At 40.0% G+C, this 17261-nt stretch overlaps 1 protein-coding gene across 2 annotated transcripts in view; it reads right to left on the bottom strand.

The window, feature by feature from the left end:
* KCNT1 (potassium sodium-activated channel subfamily T member 1) overlaps window positions 1-17261 on the bottom strand; it is a 418934-nt gene that overhangs the window by 142326 nt on the left and 259347 nt on the right. For both annotated transcript variants that reach the window (XM_030207584.1, XM_030207586.1), the window contains 3 exons: window positions 16164-16223; window positions 10127-10175; window positions 8255-8314 (listed from right to left, as the gene is read on the bottom strand). In XM_030207584.1, coding sequence (XP_030063444.1) covers window positions 8255-8314; window positions 10127-10175; window positions 16164-16223 — 169 coding nt within the window. The remainder of the gene's footprint in view (window positions 1-8254; window positions 8315-10126; window positions 10176-16163; window positions 16224-17261) is intronic.

Below are 17261 nucleotides of genomic sequence, written 5' to 3'. Positions count from 1 at the left end.
CACACACCCAATGTGTGCAAAAATGGAGTTACCACATGGCTACCATGTGGCTCTTGCAGTAATTTCATTTTTGGCGTGTTTCCAATACGCGTGGCTGAAAAATAATTTTTTTTCTGCTGCGCTTATCAGAAGCACGCCAAGTGACATTTGGTGCGTGTAGGTCATTACCGCTCGGTTACCATGTAAGACTTTATCGCTAGTTCAATGGCTGGCGATATAAGGTCTCAGACCCCAAATGGACGCGTAGCAATTTTGATTTTGCTGCACGTCCATTTTCGGCAAAAATTTTAAAAAGCCCTTTTATACAGATGCGCTGAAAAATTATTCTGTACGTGCCCAAAACACGCATCTACACTACAGCAGGCCATTTTTCAGTGCGCCTTTGTAAAAGGGCCTTGATAGGTAAGAGACTAAGAGAAGTTAGAAAGTAAGGTGACTAATTTAAAGAAAGTTGCACATGAGGTCTGAGAGACGGTTAACATATAGATAGGTAAGAGAGTAAGAGGAGTTAGAAAATAAGGTGACTAATTTAAAGAAATGTTAGCACTGGAAATGGTGCATGCTGGGGGTGGAACTACCATCAGCACCCACGTTGGGCTGCCAGTAGTTCCAGGATGCACTGCGGCAACCCTTTAGTTAAAGGTCCCCTTAGACTCCACTTGTAAAAGTGCCTTTCTTTGTACCACACCTGCTCTTTATTGCACAGAGTTTTGTAGGCACCATATATAGAATCTGGCCCAATATGACAACCTTCATCTTCAGAACTGTCCTATAAAAGCAAATGTTCTGTAGAAAACACAAAGATGGAAATATAAATATTCAGTGCATTTGTTCTAGCAAAAAAGGTGCAGGTACTCAAATGCCTGGCCACCCTTCAGGGATGGGGAGATCACTGAGGAACCCACCCCACAATAGCCAGGCTCCCTTCAACCAGTCACGAAATGTATGACAAGGTAGAATTGGTGTGTAGACCCTGAGCTCTTTCATTAAAATTTGGGGACCATGGGGTCAACTTTAGCAGACAATAGAAAAGGTGCCGGTACTCAGTACCCCCAAGTACCCCCTCAAAAAAAGCCCTGTAAATATTACTAAAGGTCCAAGCCATTTTGTTAAACGATTCTGATGTGCCAAGTGATTTCCTAGAAGCGGTGATTGAACATCAGTGCTTCCTAACTCTTTCTTAGATATGCACCATGAATATGCATGAAGCAAATGCGCACAGATTTGCATACAATAGGTCTCCAATATATCTCATGCATATTCATTGTGGTAATCCTAAAAACCTGATTGGCGAAATGTGTGTGCATTCAGGAGAGAGTTGAGAAATACTGCTGTAGATACATTGGTTCTGGTCCTCATGTATCCCCAAGCCAGCATGGTTTTCAGCATATCCACACTTAATTTGTGTGAGGTTGATTTACATACCATGGAAGCAAAGCAAATGTCTCTCAAGCATATTCACTGTGAATATTCTAAAACCCAAACTAGTGAGGAGGGAAGTGCATTAGTATAGGTTAGCATGAGAAGAGGATCAGGTTGAGGATTACCACAAAAGTTGCCAAGAAGGGATTATCCCTTCTGTTTCATGAAGATTATGTAATCATTCCATCACAAAGGTTCACTGCAAACATTTAACAACTTATTGATTACATTTAAAAAAAAATCATAAACCCCAACTTATTCATTATAGTCACTGTCAGCCTAGATGTAAGTGGATGCACAAGTGATCAGATTGCCGAAACATTGTGAAAATGAACGAATTAAGGGAAAGCCATTACTTGAGAATGAGAAAACTGTATGTGTCTCGCTTGACAAAAGGAATGTTAATAGCTTTTTAGGAGAATCTGTGGGCTGGAAGCAAGGCAGATATTTTCAGTTCACTTTATCCTTATCTCTGGTTATCAATAGAAATCAAACAATCTCTGTAAAGCAGTAATAACTTCCAGCAGAAAACACAAGTTTCAGGAAATTGTCAAAGGTGCACTAAACCTCCTCAAGGCTTAGAGGCCCAACCATGGAGTTAGGCATCTTGATCCCAGAGTCAGAAATCTGTCCGGGCACAGGGGGGGATACATATAGCCACATTTACCTGTGCAAAATAATCAGGATCAGGGAATGGAAAATCGACATTTCAACATTTCCAGGACTAACTCCAACTAGATGATTTCATCCTGGTTTGCAATTGGCTGATTATTTTGTGGCCAGGAGAAGAATTTCCACAGGTTTTTCCCAACAAATTTGTTGGCTTTTCACCAGAAGATTTAGGGAAATGTAGGGGCCCTTTTACTAAGCCGCTTAGGCGCCTATGCGCACCCAACGTGCATCAATTTTGAGTTAACACTCAGCTACCGCATGGCCCTTGCGGTAATTTCATTTTTGACAAGTGTCTGCTACATGTGTCGGATAATAATTTTTATTTTCTGGCACGCGGCAAAAACCAGGTGGTAATCGTCATTCTATGAGCATAGATGATTACTGCATGGTTACTGCGTGCGACCTTACCACTAAGTCAATGACTGGTGGTAAGGTCTCAGACTCAAAATGGACACGTGCCAATTGTTATTTTGCCGCGCACATCCATTTTTGGCAAAGGCCTTATTTACAGGTGCACTGAAAAATGGATCACCGCACGCTCAAAAGACAAGCCTAGACTAGTGCAACCCACTTTTCAGCGCACCTTAGTAAAAGGACCCCTTAGCAAGAAATTAGAAAACTGTACTTTGACTTTTCAAGCTAAGCAAAAATTTATCTACCAGTACAACAAAATGTAACTTGTTTTTTTTTTTCCAAAAAAGGTTTGGTCAACCCAATCTGACTAACCTTTGGAATATTTACAAGATTGTTAAATTGATTGATTTTTTAAATTTATATTTATTAGACCCTTTGTATTGATATTAAGTGTTGCACTTCAGCACATAAGTATACCCACAACCTTGAACATTCAGGGCCTTGGGGCAGTGCAGACCAGAGGAAGTTACAGGGCCACGGGATCAGAGGACCCAGTGGGAGAAAGTGTCAAGTAGGAAGGAAAAGAGGGGCGGCTACTTGAGTCGGATTGGGCTGAGAGAGGAACAATAAGAGTACCAGGAGTGATGTGAATACCTGGGAATTTTCTTCTGGGGTCTGGTTTGAAACAGAGGACCAATGGAATCTCGAGGGAACTTTCATGAGTTTTAATCAAATCAGATAAGCTGAAAGGAATGTTACCCCACAAATGGAAGAGGAATAGGTGGACAGGCTATTTTCAGTATGAGTCATCAAATAAAAAAAATCTCTAGATCAGTAATACAGAAACAAAGAACTTGATTACAATTCCATAAACAGAGTTAAATAATAGACAATGAGCAATGTGAGATCAGACAGGCAAAAATAATTACAACGTTTTTCATATTCAAATCAACTACTTGCTTTTATGCAGTATCTCATGACAGAGGCAATTTTAAATTCTCTGAGGTTGAATATAAATTCAATATCTTACAAAAAATGGTCCTGAAAAATCTCCTTGTTTGCATATTTAAATGCTAATTTGACTTTCCGCCAGAGGCCATTTGGTAGAGAAATCCAGGCAGAGAAATGCAGCAGCTTTACAACATTTGCATAAAGCAGGCTCCATAAGTCACTGACTAAGAACCACTTCTAGATGTCTCAAATGAGGCCGAAGGCAGCATGTCTGAATCGCTCCCGTGCTGGAAACCCTCTAAAATAGACCAGGAAGGGGAGGGAGACCCTGGACAGGGGTGGAGAGAAAGGGAAGACATGCCAGCCCACGGAAGCCACCTGGAGTTGTGGGACCCTGGGCAGCTGCCTTGTTTGCCCCCCCTCCCCCATCGCCGGCCATGACAGGGATCTACGTGAAATTTCCAAAATAGGGTCTGTTTCCTAAAGCCAACATAGGTGTCAGTTGCCTTTACAAAATATAGTAGGCTGCCAGGATTAATCCCACTAGCACATAAATTCTCTTGCACAAATGCACACTTGCTCTGAAGGTGGTTCAACTACTCTATGTAAGTACACATGTATTTTAAAAAGTATCCATGCACACTGCAACTCTGCCCTCATCCCACCAAACTATGCTCTTATAAGCCTGAATACCTGTATATTATACATATGTACAGGCATTCAATTTTAAACGAGCCATTTTCTGCTTGTACTACCAAAAAGGCATCCACATTAAATAAAAGCAAATAGGCACCCACTTGTCTTTATACAAATAGGCACCTAAAAACAGGTTTATACTAGGCACCACCTTATAAAAGTACTCTATATACATAGATCTTATACGTTTGGCCTGGATGCCCTAGTTATATCTGGTTTTTCCACACCCAAGCCAAACCTATGGTATCTATACATATAGGCTATGGGCCTTATTCTATAAAGGATATGCTCCTAAATTTACACTCCTAAATTACACGCCTAATCTATCCTCCAAAATAGATTATGCTCGTAATTTAGGAGCATACATTTTAGGAGTGTAAATTTGGAAGCATACCTTTATAGAATCTATATATTTGTGGCCCTGGCCTTGGAATGTCCTAACCTGACTTTTCTGCTTTACATATAGCACTGTACATGTAGCAAAATATATATACCTAGTTCTATATGCATAATGCTTCTGTATTAAAAAAAAACACCAAGATGCTCGGCAAGGTGCAATTCTATAACTGAGCACATGTAGTTACAAGCATCTTGTGCATAAGTGCACAAAAAAGCAGCAATTATGCACATAGCTACATTACATGCTATTCTATAATTGGGCATGTAAGAACTATGGTGTGTAACTGAATAAGGGGTATACACATGGATGGAGCAAGGGAGGGGCATGGGCATGTCTCAATTTTTGCATGCAACTTATAGAATGCTAAGTTATGCATGTTGCATGGTGCACTTAGGTGTGAAAGAAAAGAAGAACCAACTTTCAGAGCTCTCAAATCTAAACAGCAAAAAAGAAAAAAAAACAGCAGAGGTGACACAAACCACAATACATACACTGAAAGTGCCATGCCACAATTTTCTTTATTGTTGATGTAAAAACACTTGACATGGGCTGTGTTTCAGCCCATCAGCCTGCTTCAGGAGTTTGGAACATGCCACAATGAGGGGCATAATCAAACGGGGATGCCCATATCTAAGGGCGCCCATCTCTAAGGACGTCCTGGCGAAGGGGCGGGGTAACTCGTATTATCGAAACAAGATGGGAATCCATCTTTCGTTTCGATAATACGGTCGGGGACACTCAAATCTCAACATTTAGGCCAACTTTATAGATGGTCGACCTAAATGTCGAATTGGGCAAACTTAGAGATGGTCGTCCCCGGTTTTCACCCATAATGGAAACCGAGGACGCCCATCTCAAAAACGACCAAATCCAAGTCATTTGGTCGTGGGAGGAGCCAGCATTTATAGTGCACTGGTCCCCCTCACATGCCAGGACACCAACTGGGCACCCTAGGGGGCACTGCAGTGGACTTCACAAATTGCTCCCAAGTGCATAGCTCCCTTACCTTGGGTGCTGAGCCCCCCAAACCCACTCTCCACAACTGTACACCACTACCATAGCCCTTAAGGGGTGAAGGGGGGCACCTAGATGTGGGTACAGTGGGTTTCGGGTGGGTTTTGGAGGGCTCAACATTTACCACCACAAGTGTAACAGGTAGGGGAGGATGGGCCTGGGTCTGCCTGCCTGAGGTGCACTGCACCCACTAAAACTGCTCCAGGGACCTGCATACTGCTGCGATGGACCTGAGTATGACATTTGAGGCTGGCAAAAAAGTTTTAAAAGTTGTTTTTTTTCAGGGTGGCAGGGGGTTAATGACACTGGGGGAGTCAGGGGAGGTGATCCTCGATTCCCTCCGGTGGTCATCTGGTCAGTTCAGGCACTTTTTTGAGACTTGGTCATGAAAAAAAAATGGACCAAGTAAAGTTGCCCAAGTGCTCATCAGGGACGCCCTTCTTTTTTCCATTATCGGCCGAGGACGCCCATCTCTTAATCACGCCCAAGTCCCGCCTTCGCTACAGTGCCGACACGCCCCTGTGAACTTTGGTCGTCCCCGTGACGGAAAGCAGTTGGGGTTGCCCAAAATCGGCTTTCGATTATGCCGATTTGGGCGACCCTGAGAGAAGGACACCCATCTCCCGATTTGTGTCGATAGATGGGCGCCCTTCTCTTTCGAAAATTCCCCTGAAAGTCACCTATAGGTTTGATGGCTTCTCAACCATATTTACTGGGATAGACTACAAAAAACTCCAACAATGTTAAATTAATTGCGTGATTGCAAAACTGCGCGGTCATCTGTGTGCTGAACGGCACTTCATTAGGCTGCCAAAATGCTAATCTACTGATCACTTAGATGTGCCCATTTATGCATGCCTTTGACCAGACATAAATGTTTATGCCTAAAATTAGCCTTATCAATGTAGGTTTATGGTAGTTGTCTATAACGGAATTTGAGCAGCCAGATGCCATTAGAGAATAGGTGCTCCACATGCATTATTGAGGTGCCTGTTATAGATTTAACCTATTATTATTAAGGGGTCCTGTTACTAAGCTGGGGTATGCACTATCGCATGCTTACCGCAGCTTAAAAGGCCTTACAGCAGATTGTGCTCAGCTGTCCCAATATACGTTCCAAATGTACGCGTGCTAAAACATAAATGTTATTTTTTTGGCCAACATGATGTGTTAGGGGGTTGGAGAGTGGGCACTTCTGTGCTAATCAGGTCATATATATTGCCGCATGCTACCTGATTAACTCAAGATTACCACTCGAGCCCTTACCACCCACAAAATAGGTGGTGATTAGGGCTCACATGCCAATTTTTAATAATGGCTGTGTACTAATTTTATTTATTTATTGGAATTTATTAACTGCCTTTACGAAAAGATTCACCCTAGGTAGTGTACAGTAGGTACAGTTTAACATAAAACTTATATTTTTGTTAATAGTATAACAATAGTAAAATAACCAAGAATAATCATAAATACAATAAATGAAGTAAACTTGAAAACAGTAAATTGAAACCTAATAATAGCACACGGATATTAAGTAGAAAAATAGAATGCGGTATAAATGACTTTAGTTGCATGGGAAAAACCCACATAAGGGCACACTAAGCCTACTTTCTACCGCAGCTTTGTAAAAGGTTCTCTAAGGGGTATGTTTACTAAGATGTGTTAGCGTTTTTAATGCGCCTGTAAATTTAAGGCATGTTCAATGCTAACGTGCGTATACATTTCTATGGGTGCGTTAGCATTTAACGTGCATACACCATTTACGCACATTAAAAACACTAACACGCCCATAGCTCCACTTAGTAAACATAGGCATAAATGTTTTAAAATAGTGACCTGAGATATATATATAACATGGCTACTAGGTTTCATTTTTTTTATGCTATTGGGTTTATTTTGTTTATCTTAATAAACAGTTTTGGCTGTTGTTTTTATGAGGTTATCTTTATAGGGAATGGGGCACCACCTTTCTGTGTTTTTTTTTGTAACTATATTCAAAGTGGTTTGCATGGTATATACAGGTACTTATTTGTACCTGGGGCAATGGAGGGTTAAGTGACTTGCCCAGAATCACAAGGAGCTGCAGTGGGAATTGAACCCAGTTCCCCAGGATCAGAGTCTGCTGCACTAACCACTAGGCTACTCCTCCACTCCACTAGTTATTGATTGATGTATATACTTATTTTTAGGTAGAATACAACAGAGGAAAGGTGGTCTGCAGACAGCATACAGTGAGCAAAATGGAGCAGAACACACATCAAGATGGAGTCAAGTGTTTATTTAACACAAAAGATCTCAAACAGTAGAAATGTCCGACATAGACCATGTTTCACTCCAGCAAACGGCTGCATCAGGGGCAATCACAAAAGTTCCCTCAGTCACATAATAAACTTCAGGGAAATGTAAAAAGCCAGCAATACTTCAGAGCAACATGCAGGTGGCAGCATCCACCTCCTGGGGTGAAATGTGGTCCACATCGGGCATTTCTACTGTATGAGATTTTTTTGTACTGAATAAACACCTGACTTCATCTTGACATGTGATGAGCTCCTTTTTGCTCACTGTGTATTTACATTTATACAACTTTCTAGTGTTGCCCACATACAATATTTTCATCCTCCAGAGACAAGTAGTCCAGACAAACTGTAAAATGGACAGCACCTAAGTTTGAATATGATCTGTTCAAATTCAACACCATTAAAACTTAAGCAATGAAAGAGATTTCTAGGAGGAACAAGCTCTTACCTTATAACTGAGATAGATGAGAAGCATTGTCTCAAGAAAACTGATTAAGGCCACTGTAACCTGTACACAAAATTTAAGATGGCATTATATATATTTAAATTAATGCACATGAAACTGCTATTGAATGAAAAATTGCAGACACAATAGACCACGAAGAAACACAGGACAAGTGCAGTGGTCTCAAATACCAAAGAGGGTAAACCACTGTCAATTATTTTGTGAACACTTTATTAAAATTGAAGAGAATAAAATTCCCAAAATGGCCATGTTTCACAGGCAACATGGCTGTATCATGGTCAACATAAATTAAGGTCAATAAAGCATAAAATACAATTATAAATACATAAATGAATGGATAAATAAAAAAACATATGCACAATATAATAACTACAACTATATAGACCCATGAGCAAATAAAAACAGAAAAAACATTTGAACATAAATACAAATTTTCTATATATAAATGAAACCATTCCTTAATAGAACAATTTTGTTTTGAAAAATAAGTATTGAACAGGTCAGTCTTGTGAGTGAGACATTGCCAGGTTGGGTGCTTAATTTTCTTGCGGGCCCTTTTATGAAAGGGTTGCCGTACAGCAACCTGGAACTGCCACTGGCCCAATGCAGCTGCTGGCGATAGTTCCGCCTCGACCTTGTGCCATTTCTGGCACCCTGTAAAATAATTTTTATTTTTACCATGGTGCTAACCTAGCGGCAATGCTGCTCGATCAACACCAAGGGGAGGTCTTTTACGTAGGCGCACTGGTGTTTTTAGTACGCTAAACGCTAAAGATGTCAATCTATTTCTATGGGCATCTTTAGCATTTAGCTTGCATCTATTTTTACCGCATGCTAAAAACGCCAGCGCGCTAACGTAAAAGACCCAAGTTACCATGGATAGTGGTAAATGCTCCCTGCTGCATGCCCATGCGGTAAGAGTAATCTTATGGCGTGGCCATTTTATTTTTTGGAGCTTTTTACCCGTTGCAGTAAAAAGGGCCCTCGCCACACCACAGGGCCCTTTTTACTGCAGCTTGGTAAAAGGACACCTTGAATTATAATAAAATGTTCACAAAATAACTGACAGTGGTTTTATCTTTTTCTTTTGCGACCACTCCACTTGTCTTCAACAAAATGCTATGACATCTCTATCAGGATCTGCCCTTTGGTGTTTAAGCTTGCACCACCTTAGGTTCCACAGAGCTTTTTCTCCTATAGACTTCTGCTGGCAGTAAAAGGTCAGGGAAGGCAAACCCCCTTGAAGGATGCTTCTCTTCCAGCCTTCATTCTGAACCATCTAGTTTATTAGTTCAGGTGAAGTCACAGGGAAAGGAAGAGTTGGAAGCAAAATGTAAGAGTTCCCACTCAAGCCTGAAAGGAGGTCTACCTTCTTATACTTTCTGAGAAAACAGGAACAATGGATAAGTTAACTGCTTTACTCCATCAAGTCAGCAGCATCAAACCTGAGGCAACTATTCATTTCATTCTTTATCCCATCCTCCAATAACACTCTGGGCAGTTAGATTCAGGTACACAAGGTATTCTCCGCTACCAGAAAGCTCATGGAGGATTTACTTGAGGAAATGGAAGGTGACATGATTTAACCAAGGTCGCAAAAAGTATTAGTGGGAGAAGTAGTATTTGAAACCCAACATCCCTACATTTCACCTGCCTACTCTATCAGCTGGGTCCTCAAATCCAGTCCTCGAGATCCACAACACAGCCTGCTTTTCAGGATCTCCACAATAAATATATATGAGAAGTCCCTAAACTTGGTCCTTGAAGGCCACAACAGTTAGATTTTCAGGATTTCCACAATGAATATGCATGAGATCTATTTGCATGGACATGTAAATTGGTTAAGTGACTCACCTGTATTGCCCATAGTGGCATTTTTCGATCTACCCATATAATGGGAGCCCTGAAACAGAGAACAGAGCCTAAAATGGAATATAATTGTTTTTATTGTCTGTTCACCTTTTGTGTGTTTTGTTTGCTAAAGAATGCAAATTATAAAACGCCATGACGTTAATTGTGTGAGCCATACACAATCTACTGTCTTGCTTAAATTCAATGGGGCTGATATTGAAAATGATTTCACAAAGCAGGGGAGGCTCTTGCCTGGTTATACGATGATGGCCAGTTAGTGCCAGAGAGGTCCAGGGGTAAAGTTGGGGTGGACTTGGAAGTTTCTGGGCATTGGATTTATTCAGTGCCAGTGCCTAGATAGATAATTGGGCATGTTGGACCACACAAAAGGCAGTCCTAACTATGCCCACCCAGTTAGCTACCTGGGTATGGTGCTGAATGTTGACCATACGCGATTAATTTCCAGGTCCTACCAAATACTCAGAGATTCAGTGCCTGTGCCCAATAGGGGCTGACACTGAATATTCAACTATAATTTAACCAACAGTGACCAGCGTTTAAAGAAACACTAACCATACCAGCCGAATATCGGGTCCATTGTAGATAAAGAATCACTAGAAAATGATTGGTGAGCTATGTTCAGTTATAAAATGGATTCTAGAATATGGTATCAGAGCTTCCTGATTGGTTAAGGCTGGCCATGTGTACCCATTCTCATTGTTATTATGATATTTTATCAGCCTCTACAGTTATTATACTTCTCCAGTAAAATAAATTTATATATCCAGTGAAATAAATTTATTTCTTAAATAAATCAATAAATATTCTATCAGCCTCTACAGTTCTTATACTTCTCCAGTGAAATAAATCACAAGGCCATGATCTTACCAGAGGAAGTAAAAATTTCCACAAAATGCACAGGCCTCCGGTGTTCTGTTGTTTCCTTAGTAACTACAGCACATTTGCTATAAAAGAGTACCAGATTTAGCTCACTCTTTCTTTCTTTCTGCATTTATATCCCACATTATCCCAATGAGTCTTGAGTTCGATGTGGCTCACAGTAATCAATCAATAAACTATTAGAAGGTAATAACAAGAAGTATAAGAAAAAATATTGACTGTAAAGTACATTATAACAGTAAGGTAAGATAATAACAATATGTTATATAATTATTATCCTAAGTTGCACAGAGTCTGCGTTGCTGTGCAGGGCGACTCCCTAGTTTGCCTAATGGTTTTCAATGATAACTCAAGTTGAGTTACTTTCAGGCACAGTAGTTATTTTAATATCCCCAGAGGGTTCAGAAACTAAGTTTTGTACCTTAGGAAAAGGAAAGTTAAGTGACTTTTCCAAAGGTCACAAGAGGCATTGGTGAGATCTAAACTTGGGCTTCCCGGACTCTCAGGCTGCTGCTCTAACCAGTAGGCTATGCCTCCATTCTTCCATCAGAGCATCTTAGGAGGTTAAGTTTAGGCAAACATTTTAGGCAAACTGCATAATAACACGGCTACCTGGAAAGCAGAAACTTAATTCTAGAAAGTTGTACAAATTTGCTCACACAAATTAAGGAATAAGGTCAGTTGCATGTGAAACAAATTAATGATGAGCTGATAATTGGTGTTAAGCAATAAGAGGCTATAATTGACCTTAATTGGTGATAATTGGCACCAATTAGTAATTTTATGCATAACTGGCTTTAGTTGCTATTCTATAAGTTGTGTGCTCAAATTCAAGAACATGCAAATTCAAGGGGGGCATGGACATAGGAGGGTATGAGCAGGTAAGGAGGGGTGTCATGGAGATATGCATACGGGTTATGAAATAATAGCATTTAAGCACCTAACTATGCCTAACATTAGGTACATAAATGCTGACTTGCTGTAGTATTCTATAATGGCAGCTGCGTATACAACCTGCTGTTTAGAAAAGGTCTCAAAACTTACTGTTTTCAAGGTGAAGGCAGAATGTAACTGTATGTTTTAGTTTGTTAGATAGTAATTGTATTAGATAGCTCCTACTGTCTTGATTTGCAAATCCTTGCTTATGAGAAGCTCTTATTGATTGTAATCCGCCTTGAAGGTGTTAAAGAGCGGATTATAAATCTGTTAACACAATTCAATATGATAAAATTCATGCTTGCCCCTGGATTCTATATAAGGTGCTGTGAGTAACGTGATAAATTGAGTATGTGGCCAATTTACGTGCATTACTTAATTAACGAGCCAATCATTGATGATAATTGGCCGATAACCAATTATCATCACAAATTGGCAATAACTGGAATTTATGCGCGCTTATTTTTAGACTTATTCTAGAAAGAGGTGTGTATACATTTTAATGAGCGTAGCTGAAAAGGGGACACATCCATGGGAGGAGTGTGGGCATGGGCATTACTCAAATTTACTTGCATTGTTATAGAATTTTGGGGGAACGTGCCAACATTTAGGTGCAGGTATTTAGACCAGGTTTTCAGTGGTGGAAATGGCCACACCTAAATATAGGCATGTTCCCCAGTCTTATGCATTATTCTATATATCACCCCTTAGTTAGGCAAGTTATAATAGAACTGGACGCGTCTAGATTTTAGATGCCATTTACAGAATCTGGCCCTTAGCGCATATCATCCCGACACCTAACATGATTCTCTTCAAACTGTAATAAATCTTGTGTTTGTGCACATTTCAACTTTTTTTTTTTTAATGAAGGTTTAATCCTGCTGGGTGGCAGGATGACAAACCCTCCTCTCTGGCTCTCTACCCTCCCATATTGCACAGGTAATCTCAGCCAAAAGGGACCCATTTCTAGCTCACAGCACAGACCCTGCCCTTGAGTCTTAGACAACACAGGCTGAGAAGCTGGCACACTAGTATTTCATGAATTACTGCCATAGATGTGCCAGCTAGGGAAGGGCTGGAATTAAGAGTAGACTTGGGACTGTGGAATGGCAAGTGAAGGAATTTAAGAAAGTTGCGGTAGAACTAACAAAAAATAAAACTATGGTCTATTGGCAATTGGAACAGATATAGAATAATAGGTCTCAACCTACAATTTTTAAACTTTCCCAAGGTTTGTGGTCAGTCATTGAGGGAACCTTTTAATAAATATCTAAGGTGTTTCAGCTCCTTAAAATTTACTATCTGCCTGGCAGAAGTGGGTGGAGCTGCAGAAGCTCATGGTGCTGGGTTACCTCATCACCAGACAGTTTAGATGTTATTATCCTACTGAAACAATCTGTTAGAAAGAGAGTGAATAGGATGACCCTCTTAGTGATGCTGTTTTTTCCCCCCAAGTCATGAAATTGTATTTTCATCCATCTCAAACTTTATTTCTGGGTCAGAGAATTTGGGTGTTTCCTGAGATTACTAAGGGGGAGTCTTTTATTGGCTCAAGTTATCTGCAGCAGGACCCATAGGAATAAAAGCTTTAGCAAAAGACCCCCTAAGCAAATCCAACAGTGGAGAAAATTATTTCTTTCCTCATTCACTCAGTGCATCATTTGTCTTGTGTTTTCTCTGCAAATGTGTAATTAAGTATGCTAATACCCAGTATGTTTTCTTTGAACCAGAACAGCTGAAAGCTTTTTCTAGAGAGTAAAAAAAAGATGTCTAGTGCAGTAGTTTGTAGGGAGTGACAGAATGAACTTGGAACATGAAGGATTGTAGGTTGTGAGCATGTTAACGCCTCACGGTTTCTTTTTCTTATTGCATCAATCTCTCCAAATTGTGATCTTAATCTTCTAATTTTTGTCTCCCTTTAATTTGTGGACCAAAATGGCTTAGATGCTCTAATTTGTTTCCTTTTCTATGTATATTGTTGTTTTCCTTAACATGTGATGATGGAATATCTGTGCTTTGCTTTCTTATATAAGGATTTATCGTTATTTGATTGTATTTGAAATTGCACACTGGACGCTCCAGCAGATCGGTTACAGGAAAACTTTACCTTGCCCCAACCTGATAAAGTGAGCTTGCTATTATAGAAGTTCTCTTAGTCACATTTGAATTAGACCCTTGCCCTACCTATTTGTTCAAAGATGTCTCACCAGCCTTTTTGATTTGGATCCTTACTTGGCAAGAAAATCTGTTTACAATGGGACGCTCTTGGTGCCATTATATTGAATCCTATTCTAAAGCATCCATCTTAAATATTGTAAAAGTGTTGCTTGATGCTCCTTAACTAATAGCAACCTTATTTCCAAAATTAAAGTTCCCATCAAGGTTTCAGTACTAAATCCTTTATTGATTTTTGCAAAGATTATGGAAAACATACTGTAGTAGCCAAACAACTATCTGACTAGTTAGATACACATGATATTCTCCATCCTTCTCCATCAGAATTCCATGAAGGATTTAGTACTGAAACCTTGATGAGAACTTTCATTTCAGAAATAAGGTTACTATTAGTTAGGGGGCACCAAGCAACACTTTTACAATTCAATCTATCCTCGGCATTTGATGTTGTAAACCATGACGTTCTATTGCAGTTATTGAATGAAACAGATATCGGCAGAATGTGTAATTGGTTCACCAGATTCCTAACAGAATATAGGGTCAAAATGTCTGACTTAATTTCAGATTTCCGGCAGGCAAATTTTGAAGTTCTACAGGGCTCTTCTCTGTTCCCTGATCTTTTCACTATACTAATAAGTGCCTTAGGGAGAAAACTGATACAGTTAGGATTTTCATCTATGCTGATGATATTGCTGTACTCATCCCAGTGGTCACAAAGAAGGACAATTCTATCTCAGTCATTCAAGAGCATCTTACTGAGGCAGATCAATGAGCCACGTCTCACTTTCTGAAGTAAAACAAAGATAAAACAAAGTTCCTGAGTCTGTTCTTCCACTCAGCTGATGAACAACTACTAATTAATGCTAAAAATTATTCATTAGAACCATTTTGAAAATGGTTAACTACAACTTTTGATCCCATTTTAACCCTGGAAATACAATTAATTTATTAATATGCAAAGTCTTTTATAAATGTAGACAAATGCCCCAGATCCAAAATTATCTACCAGTAGAACACATTAACATGATCATTCACGCTTATATAATGACTCAGCTGGACTACTGTTATGTCTTATAAATAAGCTGCTCACATAGATTGAAAAAGCACCTACAAACTCTTCAAAATACAGTGGCCTGACTCCTTTGTAATGCAAAGAAATTTGATTGAGCTACCCCTCTCTTGGTTAAATTACATTTTCTCCCAATACAAGCTTGTATAATGTTCAAGTTATGCACAATAGTCTTTAGAATTATACATAGCCTGTCCCCAGCTTGTGTGAGTCATCTTCTGGCCTTTCCTCCTTCAACAGGAGCTCAAATCTTCATGAGCATCTGATCTTGTAATTTCCCTCAGTAAAAGGACTGCACCCGAAAAGAATATTTTCCCAGACTTCCAAGCCCGTAACATTGGAAACTGACTGCCTGATATTTAAGGGGAAATGACCACCGATATGGCACCTAACCGGCTATCTGGCGATATTGAGCGCTGGATAGCCAGCTATCCAGTGCAGAATATTGCCAGTTAGCTGCTTAAAGATAGCCAGTTATATTACACCAGTTATAATGTCGTGGAGCCAGCTAAATTTGGCACCCATATTTGGCCACCACAATAGCTGGAATAACTTTGGCTGGCTCCAACTTAACTGGCCAGTGCTGAAAATTGGCTTGGCCAGTTAAGGTGAAACTGGCCAAAATTAAACTGGAAATTCAATGCCAGTCACCAGAAACAGCCCGGCGTTGAATATCCAGGTTCAGTGCGGACCGCGGGAGACAGCCTGGCTATCTCTCACAGTCTGAATATCGAGGCTGATTAAGCTTTCAGAAATTTCTAATAGGCTAGACCAGTTTATAATTTAAATTGTAAATTCTTAGGAATGTTCTAGTTTCTTGCTGTTGCAATCCATATAGAACCACTCAGTTTGGGTAATAACAGAATATAAGCACTGTATTGTATAAAATTAAAATAAAACATGGGCAGGAATACCAGGCAATTGCAAAGCTTTAATGGAATTACTCTCTCAGCCACTTACCAATTGATTTCCTCCGAATTCTTATCAAATTTTGTGTAATTCTGCTTTGGACATTCCCAGCTGAAAGATAAGGCATATGAAACAAAAAAGTTATCAGCTTCTAGCCAACTTCCAAATCTCTGCTTTGTCTACCCAAGACACTGACAAGGTGAGTTACAGTCTTTGGTTAAAATCAACAAGAGTTGCTAAGAAAAAAAGGAAAAGGATTGCTCGTAAATGTCTGCTCTCCAAAGGGGCAACTTTATAGAGCTTTTGAAGTGGAAAGCCAGTTTTATATGAGGAAAACAGCTTTTTCAAATCATTTGTGCACTGCGGCTGTCGAGATGATCTGTATTTTTATACTTGCACGATACATAAACTTTCCCAGGGGCAGAGCGTGGGTAACACTGAGATGCATCTGCTTATTTAAAGAAGAAAATCTGGTGATATTTGTACACACACACTTACACCTGCTGGTGGATAAATGACTAAGGGGCCCTTTTACCAAACAATGCTAAAAGGTGGCCTTAGTGCATCATTCCCACACTCTAAGGCCATTTTTACCACTGGCATAAAATGGCTGAGTTTCCTATTTTTTGTTTTAATGGCCATCCGTTAATGTTACCATTAGTGCATGAGCTCTTACTGTGCCTCATTATGTAGGCAGTAAGGGCTCATCCGCTAAGTATGTGCTAATAACTTAGCATGCGTCAATGTAGCTGCACTAATTGATTAGCGCAGAACATGCCCGCTCTCTGCCCTAGACCCATGGCTAGCGCACCTACATTCAAAAATGACCATGGAATGCCTCAGTTCACCCCGTGTAAGCCATTGTTTGCTGCAGTAAACATGCACTAGTGCTTACCACAGCTTTGTAAAAGGGTCCCTAAAGATTGTTAAAAATAAGCACATATAGAAAAATTGGGACTTTTGATTGAAACAAGATTAAAGCAGTAAGGGGTCCTTTTACCAAAATGTGGTAAAAAGGGCACTGCGGTAGCAGCGGGGACCATGTTTCCCATGCACCAGAGCCCTTTTTACCACAATGGGTTAAAAGTCCCTAGAAAATTGCCATGCAATAAGATTACTCTTACCACATGGCCATACAGCAGGGAGCCA

Source organism: Microcaecilia unicolor, chromosome 6 (assembly GCF_901765095.1).
Source record: "Microcaecilia unicolor chromosome 6, aMicUni1.1, whole genome shotgun sequence".
Lineage (NCBI taxonomy): Eukaryota > Metazoa > Chordata > Amphibia > Gymnophiona > Siphonopidae > Microcaecilia > Microcaecilia unicolor.
Note: the sequence above shows the minus strand (reverse complement) of the source record. Positions and strands in the feature narration are given on the sequence as shown.